Source organism: Oncorhynchus mykiss, chromosome 21 (genome assembly GCF_013265735.2).
Source record: "Oncorhynchus mykiss isolate Arlee chromosome 21, USDA_OmykA_1.1, whole genome shotgun sequence".
NCBI lineage: Eukaryota > Metazoa > Chordata > Actinopteri > Salmoniformes > Salmonidae > Oncorhynchus > Oncorhynchus mykiss.
Genome location: NC_048585.1, coordinates 15,982,225 through 16,000,411, shown reverse-complemented (window position 1 = coordinate 16,000,411; position 18,187 = coordinate 15,982,225). Strand labels below are relative to the sequence as shown.

At 40.9% G+C, this 18,187-nt stretch overlaps 1 protein-coding gene across 6 annotated transcripts in view; it reads left to right on the top strand.

The window, feature by feature from the left end:
• The first annotated feature begins 1,737 nt into the window (after positions 1-1,737).
• Positions 1,738-18,187, top strand: part of LOC110515537 (plasma membrane calcium-transporting ATPase 1) — a 51,837-nt gene continuing 35,387 nt past the window's right edge. For 4 of the 6 annotated variants that reach the window (XM_036957087.1, XM_036957084.1, XM_036957088.1 and 1 more), the window contains exons 1-2: positions 1,738-1,894; positions 15,574-16,023. In XM_036957087.1, the coding sequence (XP_036812982.1) occupies positions 15,837-16,023 (187 nt within the window). In that variant the 5' untranslated portion in view covers positions 1,738-1,894; positions 15,574-15,836. Of the gene's footprint in view, positions 1,981-15,573; positions 16,024-18,187 lie in introns of all 6 variants that reach the window. The other 2 variants (XM_036957086.1, XM_036957085.1) reach the window with 2 other exon arrangements.

Sequence of the window (18,187 nt, the reverse complement as noted above, 5' to 3'; positions counted from 1 at the left end):
AATAGGATACGAGTTTTCCCACAGCTCCGCAAGATTTGGAAGGCCTGCAAGGAAACTTGTTTGCTTGCCTCATGTGGCTCATGAGAGACCTACATATTACTTTTGAAAAGATATCAGCTGTATAACTCCTGTGGTGAAATGCTTCTGGTTTGAACTTCAAGTCAACAGCGGTCATTGACACCCAGTCCCAGAGACGGATGAGAGGGACGCTGAAAATGGAGGACTGGAGATATTTATGTTGTGTTCATTTCCTTCCCCTCTCTCTGTTCTCTTCCTCCCTAACACTGGTTTGTGATTCAGAGCTACCGATTGAACATTACAAGATTTAGGTCCAAATTACACAACGTTTAAACAACTTCTTTCTCCTGTTTATAAATCCAGAGCGGTAAATTGAAGAAGTGCAGCAATGTTTTTTTGTGTTAAAAAATTGGACCCATTAAGTGAAGAGTAGCTAATATATGGCTATGGATGCCAGTCAAATAATATGTACAATCTATAGACAGTTGAAGGCCTGCATGCATTGCGTTGATGTTATAATCATAGAGCCAGTCTGGCAGAGATTATGCAGCATTATGTATACTCAGACCAATATGGGTCTGATAATGGGTGCAGAGAATACACAGATCAATGGTAGCCAGACATCACACTCCGACACACACACACACACTCCGACACACACACACACACACACACACACACACACACACACACACACACACACACACACACACACACACACACACACACACACACACACACACACACACACACACACACACTCGTGCACCTACACACTCCCACACACACACAGAAGTGCATGTACTGTACACACACACATTCAAGGGCGACCTTGTCCACCGAGGCTCACACACACAGCTCTCTTGCACCTCTCATGGCATCTCCTGTGTGCCTCTGGAAATGTGACATCAACCCGTTTACAACCTGATATCACACCCTCATTCCAGGAACAACCCCGCTATCTGAAGTTAACAACTATCAATGGATTGAATCAGAGGTAATGTAGAGCTTCATTGTTAAACTCAGATTAATGACACTAAAGCCTGGGGAGCCAGGGTGGGAAAATGTAATATGCTGAAGTTTAGTGCAAGATGTTATGTACTCTGTACTTTGAAATTTTAGCCTTATGTTTAATATGAGTAAGTCCTGCAGTGTTGGAAGAGAACAAGGTGCCACTATTTCAGAACAGCTTTTGGTGTACAATGCAATGCATGCTTTGTGTGTGTGTCGGTAGGCTATTCAGATAGTCAGTACTTGTGATTCAGACTTGAATTGTGCTATATATATACATATATATATATATTTTTACTGCAATATAATAGACAGATTCTATAGCCCATTTCAAACGACTGTATCGCTCCTTCACCCTTATGTGCTGAAGAATCAAACACTAAAGCATTGAATAGATAGAAAAATCGCGACGTCATGGAAAGAATGACGTCAGGTTTGATGAGCAGCCGGGAAGTTGGGCGGAGCTACACAACCGACGGGGCCAGGGAGATGCACACACAAATAAACAGATGTCAGTGCTCATTTAATGCTGGTTAAATCATACGATGTAAGAACTGATTTTTGCACGCATCAGATTCTTATAAAGTAAGACCGGGCAAAAAGTGGGTGCAAGAGGATCTCCATCCGTGAACGGAATTGATGACGTACCGTTTCCACGGGCGACTGAAATGTTGGTTAAGCCAATGGGGATCTATATTGGAGTTATTGCCCATCCCCCTGACGTGAATCACATGTCCCTTGCGATGTTGTGACAGTGTAGTGGGCGGGATTTTTACTACAGATCGGGAAAGAGGGGCAGTCTGTAGTGAGATACTGAGGAGAGGGAAAGAGAGGAAGGTCTCAGAGGTAATATTCGGAAAACGGAGTAAGTACTTCGTTTGATTTTTTTTTTGCACACAAATATATATTTCCATAAGTAACAACATGGACACAAGCCAAGCTTTGATTCTGGTAAGCAATAGCGAACCGGTTTGGTTTTATCTCCTTACTACAGTTTTAGTTTAACGGTAAACGTTAGCTAGCTCAGTGCAGCTGCTCGTGAGTTCATGTCTAGCTTGCAAGCTAGCTTCTATTTGGGTAAGAAGATGGAACAACTGACATTGAGCTTCTTGTTCTTTACACCACAATTTGCTTCGGACATTAACCTACCTAACGTTTTCCAGAACAGGATCTTATTGACAAGTTAATGGAATTTATTGTAACGTGCGAAAATACAACTCGCGGGTGACTGGTTGAAAAGTTGTGTAGCTAAATAACGTTAGCGGTGTAACGTTATTTTGAAATGGGTTCGACACTAGCTTTGGAGGAGCTCGTGGACAGGAGGTGGAGGTTGACGCCTAACCTCTACTGTACTAAGGAGTGAAGAAGAAGCAAAAGTCGTGGTGAAAACGACTTGAAATAACCAAGTGCCTGAAATAGCTTGTTGAATTATTTGCGTGAGTAGCTAGCTATGTGAACGTTATGAGTCCAGCCATGCTGGTCGACTCGGACTCCAATTTAATTAATTCAGAATCTTAATTGCTGGGTTCTTTTTATTCCGCCTGAATTTGTTATTAACGTGACGTTAGTTGGCTAATAGTTGACTTGACACATGCAGTGTGCTCATAATGAGTCAATAACCTGTAACAGTTAGGTTAGCGTAACTTTGGTTAGCTTTCTTGCCGCAAAAGGACTACGTCCGTTGCTTTATGGCACTGTTACATTTTATACATAAGTTACAATTTCTCAATTGAAAATGAACCTTGGTTGCCTTACATTTCGCTTTGTTACATTGGCAATTTTGCCGGTTAGCTACCTAACGTTAAGCCTTGACGGCGATGGGTACTCCACTTGAAATTATTCCATGGTGTTATTCCACTGCACTCGTCGGTTCTGCACAGTTGGTTAGCCAGTGGTTGACTTGTGACATAGCTAGCTAGGTAACAGTCCTGACTGATAGCTAACGTTATCCAGTTAAATGAAGGATATACTGTAGCTAGCTAGGTGAAGCGTTAGTGCACCAGCTGCTAACATTGGCCAACCTACCTTTAACGTTACATGTTTTGCAACGGTTGCTACGCCGCAACACATCGTTAAGTTAGATACTAGCACTTCTGTCTGAACTCCGTCTTTGAAACCTGTCATACATATCAGCTTGGTGATATGCACTCTGGATGCCAGATGAGATGCCGAAATGTCAACCTAGTACAGCTAACGTTAACAAGTTACATTACCGCCGGTATATCTATTTAGTTGTAGCAGTGTCCATAGCGGATCCATCTAACTAGCTACGACAGATCCATTATCCTGTCATGCTTTCTTTTCGCTCAGTGTGCCACCATTAGCTACCAACCTCGAGCGTGATTATTTGTTCACGTTATGACAAGGCAACGTAACCAATCATTTGACCTTGACTACAGATAGTCCAAAGGCAATTTTCTACATCTTTTTCTATTGCAGAGCTTATGTACTGGTCCCAGTGTGATAGGCGACGAGCTATCACGTTTTGATGTCTAACAGAAGGGATCAGTCCTTATCCTATTAAATGGCACCCGGCGTGCTGCACTTTGCCAGCAATGCATTCTAGTCTCTGCTGAATGCTGAGCTTCGAATCAACGCTGCTGGTTGACCATCTGGATTACGATCACTTATCGTTTGAGAATCTGTGTCATCAAATTGCAAACATTGGGGATTCCATTGATCTGTGCAACGCTTGTATTGAAGTCTAGTAATGTGCATTAATATGCATCCACAATACATATGCTATAATATTTGAAGAATTTACAATGCTGTAGTCATGTAAGAGAGGTATGGTGATCATTGGACACGTTGTATAAAATAACGTTTTTAACCCATATCAGTGTAGGATATGATTTTAAGATTTTTTTGGTGTCAGGGTGTTCTGATATGTGAAATATCGTTGTTATCAAATTTTATTTGTCACATACACATGGTTAGCAGATGTTAATGTGAGTGTAGCGAAATGCTTGTGCTTCTAGTTCAGACAATGCAGTAATAACCAACGAGTAATCTAACCTAACAATTTCACAACAGCTACTTTATACACCCAAGTGTAAAGGGATGAAGAATATGTACATAAAGATATATGAATGAGTGATGGTACAGAATGGCATAGGCAAGATGTAGTAGATGGTATCGAGTGCAGTATATACATATGAGATGAGTAATGTAGGGTATGTAAACATTATATTAAGTGGCATTGTTTAAAGTGGCTAGTGATACATGTATTACATAAAGATGGCAAGATGCAGTAGGTGGTATAGAGTACAGTATATACTTATAAGATGAGTAATGTAGGGTATGTAAACATTATATTAAGTGGCATTGTTTAAAGTGGCTAGTGATGCATGTATTACATAAAGATGGCAAGATGCAGTAGGTGGTATAGAGTACAGTATATACTGTATAAGATGAGTAATGTAGGGTATATAAACATTATATTAAGTGACATTGTTTTAAAGTAGCTAGTGATACATTTTTTACATGTGGCAGCAGCCACTCAATGTTAGTGGTGGCTGTTTAACAGTCTGATGGCCTTGAGGTAGAAGCTGTTTTTCAGTCTCTCAGTCCCTGCTGTTCTCTGCTGACTGCTGTCAATTTGATCAAGATTTCGTTGCATTCTGAATACATTCATGGCATTCAATAGGAGTGTGATTTCTATATTCTAGACATTTGCCTTTTATAGATCCACACATTTTGGCCATAAAAAACAACAACCTTTGACTGTGTCTGAGGCTGTAGTTTTAACCAAAACTGTATATCACTCAGGAATGAACCATAAGCAGTGCAGCAGAGTAAAACTGAGCATACAGCAATAAAAACCTTCTCACTTGCATGGTATTGGTCAGCTGTGGTCCCTGTTCAATTATTAAAACAGATGTATGTTCTGTGAATTGCATAGGATTTCTATGCCAATGATTCATGAGGAGTTTCACGATCGGCTGACTTATTAGTACTAGTACTGAATAGGATTTGAAGTCTGTCTCTGGTGTCTCTGGTCTTACATTGTTTTGGAAAGTAGGCCTTTGAGTGGTTGTGGTTCAGTCAGAGGTTTTAACCTAATTAAATTGGTAGGCCGATACTACCTCAGTACAATAGCTATAGGATTACATTTCTTGGTAAATATAGGAAAACATTTCTTGGTAAATTAGGATTATTGAGCAGCAGTAGACTTTGTAGTTAATATTGATGGCATTTAGAATAGACAGGTGTCAAAGTATAACACGTGTAATATGCTTGTTTATCAGCGAATAGGTACTATTAGGATTAGGTAGGTACTATGATGTAACATAATTATCCTGTTAAACAAAGTTTCGGACAACGTGCTGTCTATTCCAGGTAATGATTTGGCCTTGTCGACACTGCATCCCAGACTCATCGTGGACATGGACCCTGGCAGGGCTGCCTGATGCGTGCTCACTCAACTGGCTACCTGCTAAACTGTATTTCCCCCTCATGTTGAACAAGGTCTATAATTGTCAGGAAATCTAACATTCTGCATCAAATCTAAGAAATGGCTACTATAATCCTCCTTTTGTCTTACTATTGTAAGACCTACTATAGAAACTTACTAACGGAGACTCCTACTGCCAAAAGGCACAATTGGTTATGTAAAAGACAATGGAGCTGTTGTCACATTCATCTGAGGTGACATTCAACCCCATGTAGGCTATCATAGACAGCTCAATATAGTCTGCTGTACTATTAAGTAGGCCTACATTGTACAATGCTGCTTTTTACTCACGCTGGTGCGATGCGTATCTCCTCAATATTGTAAGGGCAAGGATATTCCACACTGCTGTTTAAAGGCAAGTCGAGTCTGACTCATGCTGGCTCAATTAGGCTCAAGTCTAAACAGACACACAAGCTCATATTTCCTTCTCTATCGGCATTCTCAGGTGTTCTCTTTTTAATCAAATGGCATAGAGCGATATTAAAAATAGTTTTCTTAATTTAGGGTTTTACTATTTTTTACATTGTAGAATAATAGTTTTGATGTCTTCACTATGAAATAACACATGGAATCATGTAGTAACCAACAGCAACCAGCACTCCATTACTCTCCTTGGTCAAATAGCCCTTACACAGCCTGGAGGTGTGTTGGGTCATTGTCCTGTTGGGAAAAAAATGATTGTCCCACTAAGCGCAAACCAGATGGAATGGCGTATTGCTGCAGAATGCTGTGGTAGCCATGCTGGTTTTGTGTGCTTTGAATTAGGTATGACGATATATATTGTGTGACGATAGAAAAACGTCTATCGTTTCATATTATCAATTGGACACGTGTGGAAGGAAATTTGCAACACATGAGTGAACGTGGCACGGAGACCGCACCTAAAAGAGGGGCTACTTTGGTCGCATTGTCATGGTTTGGGTATGAAAGGTTTGACACGAACTAGAAAACCTTCCCCTGCAAAATATGCCGCAGGCCGGTCCCGACAACAGGCTCAAACACCACTAGCCTATCTTAGCACCTACACAAAAATCATGTGAAACAGTATGGAGAGAGTCTATGGATGAGACCCCAAAAAGTACAGTCGGGTGCTCAAAACAAACCCCGGACTCAGACGTTGCAAGAGGCTTTTGCCCGTGGCACAGCATATGGCAAAGAATCACGAAGATGGAAGGAGGTAACAGCTGCCGTTACAACTTACATCTGCAAAGACATGGCCCCAATTTACACGTTCGAGAAACAGGCGTTTCGTGAGATGCAAACACTCAACCCAAGGTATAAAATGCAAATATTTAATTTGTTAAGTATAATTCAAAATGTAATAAAAAATAGGCCTTTACATGTGGTCATTTTATATACACTATTTATTCATTGATTTTACAGGAAATGTGCTATATCGTGATGTGTCATTATCAGGATATGAAATGACCTATATCTGGATATAAGATTTTGGCCATATCGCCCAGCCCTACTTTTGAATTCTAAATAAATCACTGACAGTGTTACCAGCAAAGGGCCATCACACCACCACCTCTATGCTTCACAGTGGGAACCACTCGTGCAGAGATCATCCGTTCACCTACTCTGCGTCTCACAAAGACATTTACAAATTCCGTCAGTGTTTCTTAGCCCAAGCAAGTGTCGTCTTCTTATTGGTGTTTTTTAGTAGTGGTTTCTTGCAGCAATCTGACCAGTGCCTTAGACCGCTCACGAGTGGTGCAGCGGTCTAAGGCATTGCATCTCAGTACAAGAGGCATCACTACAGTCCCTGGTTCGAGTCCAGGCTGTATCACATCCGGCTGTGATTGGGAGTTCCACAGGGCGGCCCACAATTTGTCCAGCATCGTCTGGGTTTGGCCGTCATTTAAAATGTTATTTTTTTAACCTTTAAGCAAGTCAATTAAGAACAAATTCTTATTTTCAATTGACGGCCTAGGAACAGTGGGTTAACTGCCTGTTCAGGGGCAGAACGACAGATTTTGTACCTTGTCAGCACGGGGGTTTGAACTTGCAACCTTCCGGTTACTAGTCCAACGCTCTAACCACTAGGCTACCCTGCCATTGTAAATAAGAATTTGTTCTTAACTGATTTGCCTAGTTAAATAAAGGTTAAATTTAACAAATAAATAATAATACAATTAAATGAAGGTCTAATTCACAGTCTCCTCTGAAAAGTTGAAGTTTTTCTTGAACTCTATGAAACACTTATTTGGGCTGTAATTTCTGAGGCTGGTAACTCTAATGAACTTATCCTCTTCAGCATAGGTAACTCTGGGTCTTTTCCTGTGGTGGTCCTCACTAGAGCCTGTTTCATCATAGCGCTTGAAGGTTTTTGCGACTGCACTGTCAAAGTTCTTGACATTTTCCGTATTGACTGACCTTCATGTCATAAAGTAATGATGGATTGTCGTTTCCCTTTGCTTATTTGAGCTGTTCTTGACATATGGACATGGTCTTTTACCAAATAGGGCTATCTTCTGTATACAACCCCTACCTGGTCACAACACAACTGATTGGCTCAAATGCATTAAGAAGAAAATTAAATTCCACAAATTAACTTTTAACAAGGCACACCTGTTAATTGAAATGCATTCCAGGTGACTACCTCATGAAGCTGGTTGAAAGGTTGCAAGAGTGTGCAAAACTGTCAGTCTGCATATAAGAAAACGGTCCTGTTGGATAGCCTAGAGAGAGACACGCATGCAATCTTATTTTGTTTGAAATTAGCCTGGTAAATGCATTTTTAATCTGTAGGCTACAATCTCAATTGACCACCCAGCATATTTGTTTAAACCCAATCAAGGAGCACAACATTTGACCTAAATAGGAGGAAACCCCATGGCGAATTAGAAATAGTGGGGGCAGCTGGTCACACAATGGTAGTAAATGTCAGGGCAGCATGACCTTAGACTAGCGCTGGGCGATATGGCAAAATATCATATGTTTTTTACGGTATTTAATGTTTTAGAATTATACAAGTTCTGAATTTGCTTTATGAGTGGTGCGTGACCCTAAGGTGGAAACAAACTTTCTAAGATCGTTCAATAGCTCTTTCTCATTCTGATTATTTTATACAGTTCAATTCAACTAAAATATTTTTGTTGCATTTCTTGCACCCATTTGAGATAATTTCTACACTGCCATGTAGGGCTGCACGACATGGGCAAAACATTTAGGCCTTATTTTTAACCACATGTTGCGATTTCACTTGCTATTTAGAGTAAAACATTATATTTATATAATTCTATAGTTAGAATATAATAGTGGGCACTTTGATTACAGTGTTTTAGTATGAAAATGCCAGGTAGGAGTTATTTAAATAGGGTTGGAACCAAGTGTTGATAAGTGTTTCCTAGGGGACCCTGTATTTTTTGGCTACATTAAATGATTTCTCTTAGCTACTTCACGTAGCTAACATATTCATGCTTCACGTATACCTCTTTGATTTAGAAGATACTGTTGCACAAGCAACATGAGGATTTAGGTCTACACCATCACTTGTATTATCAGGCTGTAAAGCTTGTTACGTTTGCTTTGACCCAGTACATTTATTAGCTAGCCAGCTAACATGATTTAGGCCCAACTTGCTAAGTGTAATTCTAGGTTGCCAGTGTCTCTGGTCAAGCAACAACAAATGCGCTCCTTGAGTGACGGGGTGGTGCTATGTCTGTGTGGAAAGTGCTGCCGGAGAGAGATGACTCAAGTAGCGGAGTAAACTATCAAAATGGACATTACACACGGCATATCACATTTAACAAATCAAACATTCAAATCCCGTTTATAGAACGTAAAGTAAAAACCCAAACTGGCATCAATACCAGGATATCGTAAAATATGTTATACCCCCTACCTCAGGCCGTAGAGCTGCCCAGCAGAGTCAGTTAAAAAGTGGAGCGCAAAGGCTCAACTTCAAAGATGGCTTGCTCTTGAATATGAAGAACATACAAGTTAAATTAAACCATAGCCTCAATAAATCTACCTCTATCCCCTTTAAAAACCCAGAAGATGCTCAATTTATTCCATTTGCTTATACAGAAGGGAAAGTGGAGACGCAAAGGACGATTTTTAAATGTCCCCCAAGAGACCATCACAAATCTCGATTAAATGAGCAGAAGAGCACTGGGAAGAGGAAGTGTGTCGTAGAGTTGACGCCGGGCAGGGACACCTCTGCATGGTGTCGTGAATTGGCAGGCTGGTCATGTAGAACACAGAGTAGAGAAGTGCCCAGTCTCTAGTGTGAAGTGGCGCGCTGATAGCACTGAACCATGCTGCATGACATGAGTAAGGCTGGGTGCCTGCCTCTGCTTTGTACCCTCCACATTTACACGCCCTGACCCACTTCAGCAGGGGCCAGAGTGGGGAATGGGGACAGGAAGGGGTAGTCTGTAGGATGCTAAAAATACCCCCATCTGCACCAGCAAGACCATAGCAGAGGGATCCCTGGAATGGCTGTCCTTGACTCACAACAAGTAAGTTGGCATGTAGAGGGGTTCAAAGTGCCAACCATGACCAAGAGGGTTTCCTTAGTTTGGGGAGAATTGCTTGAAAGTCCATCAACAGATAACATTTGCACCGTTTGGCCATAGAGGTCTGTTACATCTCATTTTCTGCTCCCTGGAAAGGAATAACTGCTGAGCTTTTTTATGACAAACATCTTCGTATACGGTTCTAGGTGAAACCCCAATAGATTTCTTTGGTCTTCTCTTACTTAGTAAGGGTTTTGCTGTTGTTGTGCACAAAGGGTTAACCTCGCTCCTATCGTTGTTCAACCATACCATGCCAGCTGTTAGCTCGGTGATCCAATCACAATGATTTTCCACTGTTGTGACATTTGATCTGTTCCGCAACCTGAAACTGTCACCGCTCAGCAAATGTTGGCACTTCCTTCATCTTGGTGGTGCAGATGCTCGCAGGGGGACAGGCTCAGAGCATGAGATGTGAGGACAAGGGAAATGGAGTCGGGCCGCCTCCATTACTTTGGGGTTGAACATGTGTGTTCGCTGGGTGCTGAGGGCAACTCAAATATGCCAACCATTTTTAGAGGACCATTTAGGGGGGGGGGAACACTTGAGAGAGTCACACACCGCAATAGGCAAGTTGACATGGTAAGTCATCTGGGCCACAGTTGTAATTCACTTGAATTTGTCTAATTCACTTAAATTTGTGGAAAGATGCCGTTCCTGTCAGGCAGAATGCAAGTTGCCAGAGTTTCAATAAGGAACTGCAACCCTTCTTGTCTAAATGGGCCACACTAAAATTAGAACACAAATTCTACTTAGGCAACGGTAAAAAGTTTCACTTTGTGTTTTCGCACAACTATAAAAAACACTACCACGTGAAATATTTTGGTGGAAACCTCTGTGTACGTTTCAACCTCACCCCAAACTTGTGGCCAGCAAAAGGGGTATTTCCCTCTCAAATGAGATTTTATGTCACCTCAGAATTGCAACCAGCCCTGCAATTATGTTGTGTGAAGAATAATAAATCCTGTCCTTTTTCCATGGCAGATGGCTCCAAATAGAATATGATTTTTCAACGACGATACCGATATCAATTATTGGAGGACCAAAAAAAGCTGATACCGATAAATCGGCCGATTTTTAATTTAAATATTTGTTTACATTTTTTATTTGTAATAATGACAAGTACAACAATACTGAATGAACACTTATTTTAACTTAATATAATACATCAATAAAATCAATTTACCCTCAAATAAATAATGAAACATGTTCAATTTGGTTTAAATAATGCAAAAACAAAGTGTTGGAGAAGAATGCAAAAGTGCAATATGTGCCATGTAAAAAAAGCTAACGTTTAAGTTCCTTGCTCAGAACATGAGAACATATGAAAGCTGGTGGTTCCTTTTAACATGAGTCTTCAATATTCCCAGGTAAGAAGTTTTAGGTTGTAGGAATTATAGGACTATTTCTCTCTATACCATTTGTATTTCATATACTTTTGACTATTGGATGTTCTTATAGGCACTTTAGTATTGCCAGTGTAACAGTATAGCTTCCGTCCCTCTCCTCGCCCCTACCTGGGTCGAACCAGGAACACATCGACAACAGCCACCCTCGACGCATCGTTACCCATCGCTCCACAAATGCTGCGGGGAACAACTACCCCAACGCTATTAGTGCGCACCCCGCTAACTAACTAAGCATTTCACAATGATTACACCAGCCTAATCTCGGGAGTTGATAGGCTTGAAGTCATAAACAGCTCAATGCTGGAAGCATTGCTAAGAGCTGCTGGCAAAACGCACGAAAGTGCTGTTTGAATGAATGCTTATGAGCCTGCTGCTGCCTACCATCGCTCAGTCAGACTGCTCTATCAAATCAGACTTAATTATAACAGACAGAAATACGAGCCTTAGGTCATTAATATGGTCGAATCCGGAAACTATAATTTCGAAAACAAAACGTTTATTCTTTCAGTGAAATACGGAACCATTACGTATTTTATCTAACGGGTGGCATCCATAAGTCTAAATATTCCTGTTACATTGAAGACTGTGCAATGTTATGTCATAATTAAGTAAAATTCTGGAAAATTAGTTCGCAACGAGCCAGGCGGCCCAAACTGCTGCATATACCCTGACTCTGTTGCAAGAGAAGTGACACAATTACCCTAGTTAAAATAAATTCATGTTAGCAGACAATATTAACTAAATATGCAGGTTTAAAAATATATACTTGTGTATTGATTTTAAGGCATTGATGTTTATGGTTAGGTACACGTTGGAGTAACGACAGTCCTTTTTCGCAAATGCGCACCACATCGATTATATGCAACGTAGGACACGCTAGATAAACTAGTAATATCATCAACCATGTGTAGTTAACTAGTGATTATGATTGTTTTTTTTTTTGTAAAAAAAAAGTTTAATGCTAGCTAGCAACTTACCTTGGCTTCTTACTGCATTCGCATAACAGGCAGGCTCCTCGTGGAGTGCAATGTAAGGCAGGTGGTTAGAGCGTTGGACTAGTAAACCGTAAGGTTGCAAGATTGAATCCCCGGTAAAAATCTGTCATTCTGCCCCTGAATAAGGCAGTTAACCCACCGTTCCTAGGCCGTCATTGAAAATAAGAATGTGTTCTTAACTTCTTATGGTATAGGGGACGCTTGCGTCCCACTTGGCCAAAAGCCAGGGAAAAATCTAACTTTCATTAAATCATAAGATACTCAATTAAAGCTACACTCGTTGTGAATCCAGCCAACATGTCAGATTTTAAAAAGGCTTTTCGGCGAAAGCATAAGAAGCTATTATCTGATGATAGCACAACAGTAAACAAAGAAGGTAGCATATTTCAACCGTGCAGGCGCTACACAAAACGCAGGAAATAAAACATGCCTTACCTTTGACGAGCTTCTTTTGTTGGCACTCCAATATGTCCCATAAACATCAAAATTTGTCCGTCCATATATATCCAAAATGTCCATTTATTTGGCGCGTTTGATCCAGAAAAAAACAGCTTCCAAAACATCACTACAAAATATTTCAAAAGTTACCTATAAACTTTGCCAAAATATTTCAAACTACTTTTGTAATACAACTTTAGGTATTTTTAAACGTTAAAAATTGATCAAATTGAAGACGGGTCTATCTGTGTTCAATACAGGAAGACAACAAACCAAGCTACTTTTTAAGTCTTGCGCAACTCTCAACAGTGTTACGCAGTTCCTAGATGGCCGTACTTCTTCATTGCACAAATGAATAACCTCAACCAAATTCCAAAGACTGGTGACATCCAGTGGAAGCGGTAGGAACTGAAAACAAGTTCCTAAGAAATATTGTTTGCCAATGAGAATTCACTGAACAGACAGAGACCTCGTAAAAAAAAAAATAATAATAATTCTGAACGGTTAGTCCTCGGGGTTTTGCCTGCTACTTAAGTTCTGTTATACTCACACATGATTCAAACAGTTTTAGAAACTTCAGTGTTTTCTATCCAAATCTATTAATAATATGCATATCTTATATTCTTGGCATGAGTAGCAGGAAGTTGAAATTGGGCATGCTATTTATCCAAAAGTGAAAATGCTGCCCCCAATACCTTAAGAAGTTAACTGACTTGCCTAGTTAAATAAAGGTGTCGGCCAAATCTGTGTCCAGAAATACCGATTTCCGATTGTTATGAAAACTTGAAATCGGCGCTAATTAATCGGTCGACCTCTAGTTTGTAGTATTGAGAGAAATATGCAGGAGGTAGGGATTTTAACTGGTCATCTGGCCCCTGAAAATACATTTGATCGGTCATGCTTATCGGTCTATAGGTTCATTTGCATAATTGTGTGGAATTAAATTAGCACGTGTGTATTTTTGTTAGTCATCATGCATCTTATTTATCAAACGTGTACAGTTTGAGCCTAGTTTGAGGAGCGGAATATCTTACAACCTGTCAGAGAGCGCCAGAGTAGTTCCTCACTGGTGTGAAACGTGCTTTTGTAAGCCCAGTCAACAAAGCGCAACAAATACATATTCTATATGCAATCACGTGTTTTAACTTTGATGGCCACGATTTAAAAATAACTATTTTTATTTTTCAATTTCAACTCGTAATTAAAGTACGTCTCCCATTTGCCATTTGAGTGCATAGGCTATCATCAACAGTAGGCAGGCTATTAGTGCGTCACCCACCACTTTGCAATGTGAACTTGAGGCAGTAATTATCTGAAAGTTAACATTTGACTTCAAATAATGAGGCATGTCTTACCTTGCTTCAAAGTAGCCTTGCGAAAATCCATCCATAGAAACGTGGAGGCAATTAGTTTATAAAGACTTCCTGATGCCATTAACCAGCATTTCTCTCCTGTTCTGTTGGTTTTCATATCGACTTTCTTTCATTGTCCGGAAGCCGAAGGCACAATCGTAAAAGCAACTCATCCTTGTCGTTGATATATATTGTCCCCTTCTTTCTAAGTTTCTGATATGTTGATCTCTGTCACATATGGAACGACTCTCGCATTAGGCGTGCTGTTTAGAATGCTGCTTTCCAGCTAATTGCATTTTGGCAAATGTTTTAAAATGACTTATTAGCTGCTACATTACAGGAGTTGCATGTTCAAATAAAGGCTATAGCATTTTGTCTGTGACACAATAGGCTTGCTATTGTTACATGTTTCCATTAAGCTCTTAATGAAAAATGTCCGGTCCTTGTATGCATGCATAGTATCAGAGAGGAAGAGGCTAAGTGAGAGGTTCAGCTCTCGCCAGAATCTTATCAAAACAAGCCCAATGCATTTCTGTCGCCTGCCTTCCAGCCTTGGGAGGACTGCCTTTTTGTTAGGGCGCTGAAATAAGCTTCTCGTCATTATATAAAGATCTCTGATAGTATTTTCTGTCACATTTTACTATTTGTGAAAAATGTAACCGCTTGTTAACCAGTTAATGAGGGTCAGTTAGTCGGCAGCCAAATTGATACCTAACAGTAAGGCAATTACTGAATAGCGGATGTGCATAAAGATGGTGGCCCTCATACACTTTTGCTAAGTTTGCACTATTGTACATTGCTCAATAGTGCAAAGTCAGTCTTTTTTTGTCCGTTTTAAAAAAAATTGATATTAGCAGAGTAGACATAATCCAAATTGTTGCTTCAAGTTGCTGGTCATTTAAAAAATTGAAAGGGGATTTGTTCTGATTTATTAGCACTTTAACTACGGCGGGCGATATGGTTCAAGCTTAGTGGATAGTGCTAAAACGATGTCATATCTGAATTCTTCTGCCTTTATGCACATTTGTCATAGGGCTCAAGGAAAATACTAATGTTGAATAACATGTCAGCCCTGTCTGTCCATGAGTTTAAATGGCTGACTGCTTCCCACGGCGGTGTGCCTCAAATAAGCATAACATTTTCTCTTCAAAAGGATAGCATTTCAAGTTGAGTCTTTGCCAGTGACCTGTGGTTCTTACAGTCTATTTTCAGTGGTGCTGTGAAGTGAACGACTACAAGCGTCTTTACCTGATAGTTTGGATTATATCATCAGTGTGTTGCCTTGTGACTTTTTCATAAGTGCTAGTATATTATTGAAATTAAACATGCCATTTGAATTCTGAATAACCAAATGTACGTTTTCTCTTCTTTCAGATCCTCGAATGCTGTCTTCTCTCTGAGTCTGTGTGTGTGAACCTCGGTCAACATGAAAGAATAGGGCCACGATCTGAGGGAAATGGCTTTTGATCTGTCCAAGTCCTTCTACCTGGAGTCTCCTCATTTCACCACCATCATCCTCTGAAGGACTTGTAGCTGTTTATGGGAACTACTGCTGGGCTCGCTCGCTGAGGATTTTAGCTCTCCCTTTGGGACGCCATTTTTCACCGTAGCTGACGGTGCGCACGCAGAGGGACATTATGGCAAACAACTCCTACAGCGGAGTGAAGAACTCCACGACCAACCACCATGGGGACTTTGGCTGCTCGCTAAAGGACCTGCGGTCGCTCATGGAACTGCGGGGGGCAGAGGCAATAGGCAAAATCGGGGAAAGTTATGGGGACGTTCAAGGACTCTGCACCCGATTGAAAACGTCACCTGTAGACGGTAGATACCGCCTCATTCTATTTCTCAACCAATACACCTTCATCACTTTTCATTTGGATTAGATCTGTTGTTCTTGAATGCTAGTTGTGAATGCTAGTTGTGAATGCTAGTTGTGAATGCTAGTTGTGAATGCTAGTTGTGAATGCTAGTTGTGAATGCTAGTGATATGTGTGGTTATGAAAGTGTTTCATGGCAAAAATGCATTGCTTAGCAAGCATGTCATTGGGCCATGTCATTCACAGCACCTTGACATCACTTCCTTGGAAAGCTGGTGTCCTAGTAGACAGGTGGCCGGGGGGACGGTGGCACTGACCCGGTCCAGGCCTTGAGCTATTCCTGGGTTTGTGTATCTCTTTCTCTCTCTTTTTTCACCTCTGGTGTGTGGAGGGAGGCTTCAGACAGACCAGCTGTCTGCCTGGGCACAGTACCAGACTCTGCAGGTCAATGTTCCACATGTGGGGACAGGACAGGATGGTGTGCGCGGCTAGTAACTGGTTTAACGTTGTGGTGTGGGCAAGACATGAGCTCATCTCCGGAACTGGTCTGCTGGCCTGTTCCGTTCTGCTCTCCCTCTCTCCAGCAGCATGGCATGCCTTTATCCCCCTTTCGCCATGCCCTGGAGACGAGGGTTGAAAACGTATTACCAGAGTCTGTCCGAGAGAGTTCCTTCCTGCTGTAGCCAGGGCTCAGGTCTTTCAGGGCTCTCCCCAGCAATGTCTCGCTCCCTGTAGCAGCTAATCTAGAAAAATGCCACTGCTTTTTAAAGTGTGTGTGTATATTAGTCCCTACCACCAATGCAATATTTATCCTATTTTTAAAAGGCGCGTAAGCAGCACCACTGTTCCGTTCCTCAGGGACGTTCCATGTTGTCTGCTTTATATCCTGTTTGTGTGTGTGTAGGCGCTGATGCTCTCTTCACTCAGCAGATCTGGCCATGCCAAGTGTGTGGAAAAAGTGCAGAGTCACTTTACATCAGGGACTTGCCTGTGTAGAACCTCTCCTGCATACATTGGTTTACTGCTCTCTCTCCAGTCTCCACATAGAAGTTGTTGTGCCTAATCGCTAGCATGACCTGGAGTGAACTCTTGGGGGAGGGGATTTTCTGTTTGATCCAAGATTAAAATGGCACTGCATATCCACCACAGTCAGTGCCCTGCACTGTTTCAGTACTCCTAGTGAATGGCCTGTACCACATCTGTTTGTAGGTTCTACAAACCCCTGTGCCACATTCATTTGTTGGTGTTAACTTCAGATGTGGCACAGGGGTTTGTCGGTTTGAACATCAGACAGGTTTGTATAATAGTATATACAATATTTCAATGATTTGGACAATGGTTGCCCCATTTCATCCATAAAAAAAATAAAAAATCATTTTCATAGCTGACATTCTTTTAAAAAGGAAAAGCCTCACTCGCTCACTATTAAAAACTCATTGTTTTATTCAAGTTAAAATATTGCACCTTCCCAGCAGTGCAGTATTCAATATCAAAATAGTTCAACTAAAAAATAAATGTGAGATATAAGAAAGTAAGAAAAAAACAAGAGAATGTGATCTATATACAGCGTCGGTGCCAGTAGCAAATTTACAATGATCATCGTCTAAACTGAGCATCTGTGTCAACCGGTTGAAATGCCAAACAGAAAGGCTGCTCATACTTGAGGCTTGAATGATCCCACATGTCCTAGATCAGTCCGTTATGGTACGTGTCCTCTCCTGCCCTTTATTCAGTGAGTATTGAAACAAGACCATTAACAGCCAGAAGTATATAGGCCTAGTCATAGCTGGATTCTGTTCTGCCAGCTCCATGCCAAAGTGCCAGAGTAAGGCTCCAACTGGGGTTTTAATGTACATGTGTCAATTGCAACGATTTGTTGAGCACTTTGTATTTGGGAATTTTTGGTGAATTGTAATATTTGTAGAACTTGTAATGACAAAGCAGGGGATCTGTACAGGGCCATGCCTTGTATGATATTGTGGTTGGTCGATTTATTTTGTCTTGATCTACAGTACCAGTCAAAAGTTTGGACACACCTACACATTGAAGATTTCTTTAAATTTGTACTATTTTCTACATTGTAGAATAATAGTGAAGACATCAGCACTATGAAATAACACATATGGAATCATGTAGTAACCAAACCAGTAGGGGTCAACTTTTGACTG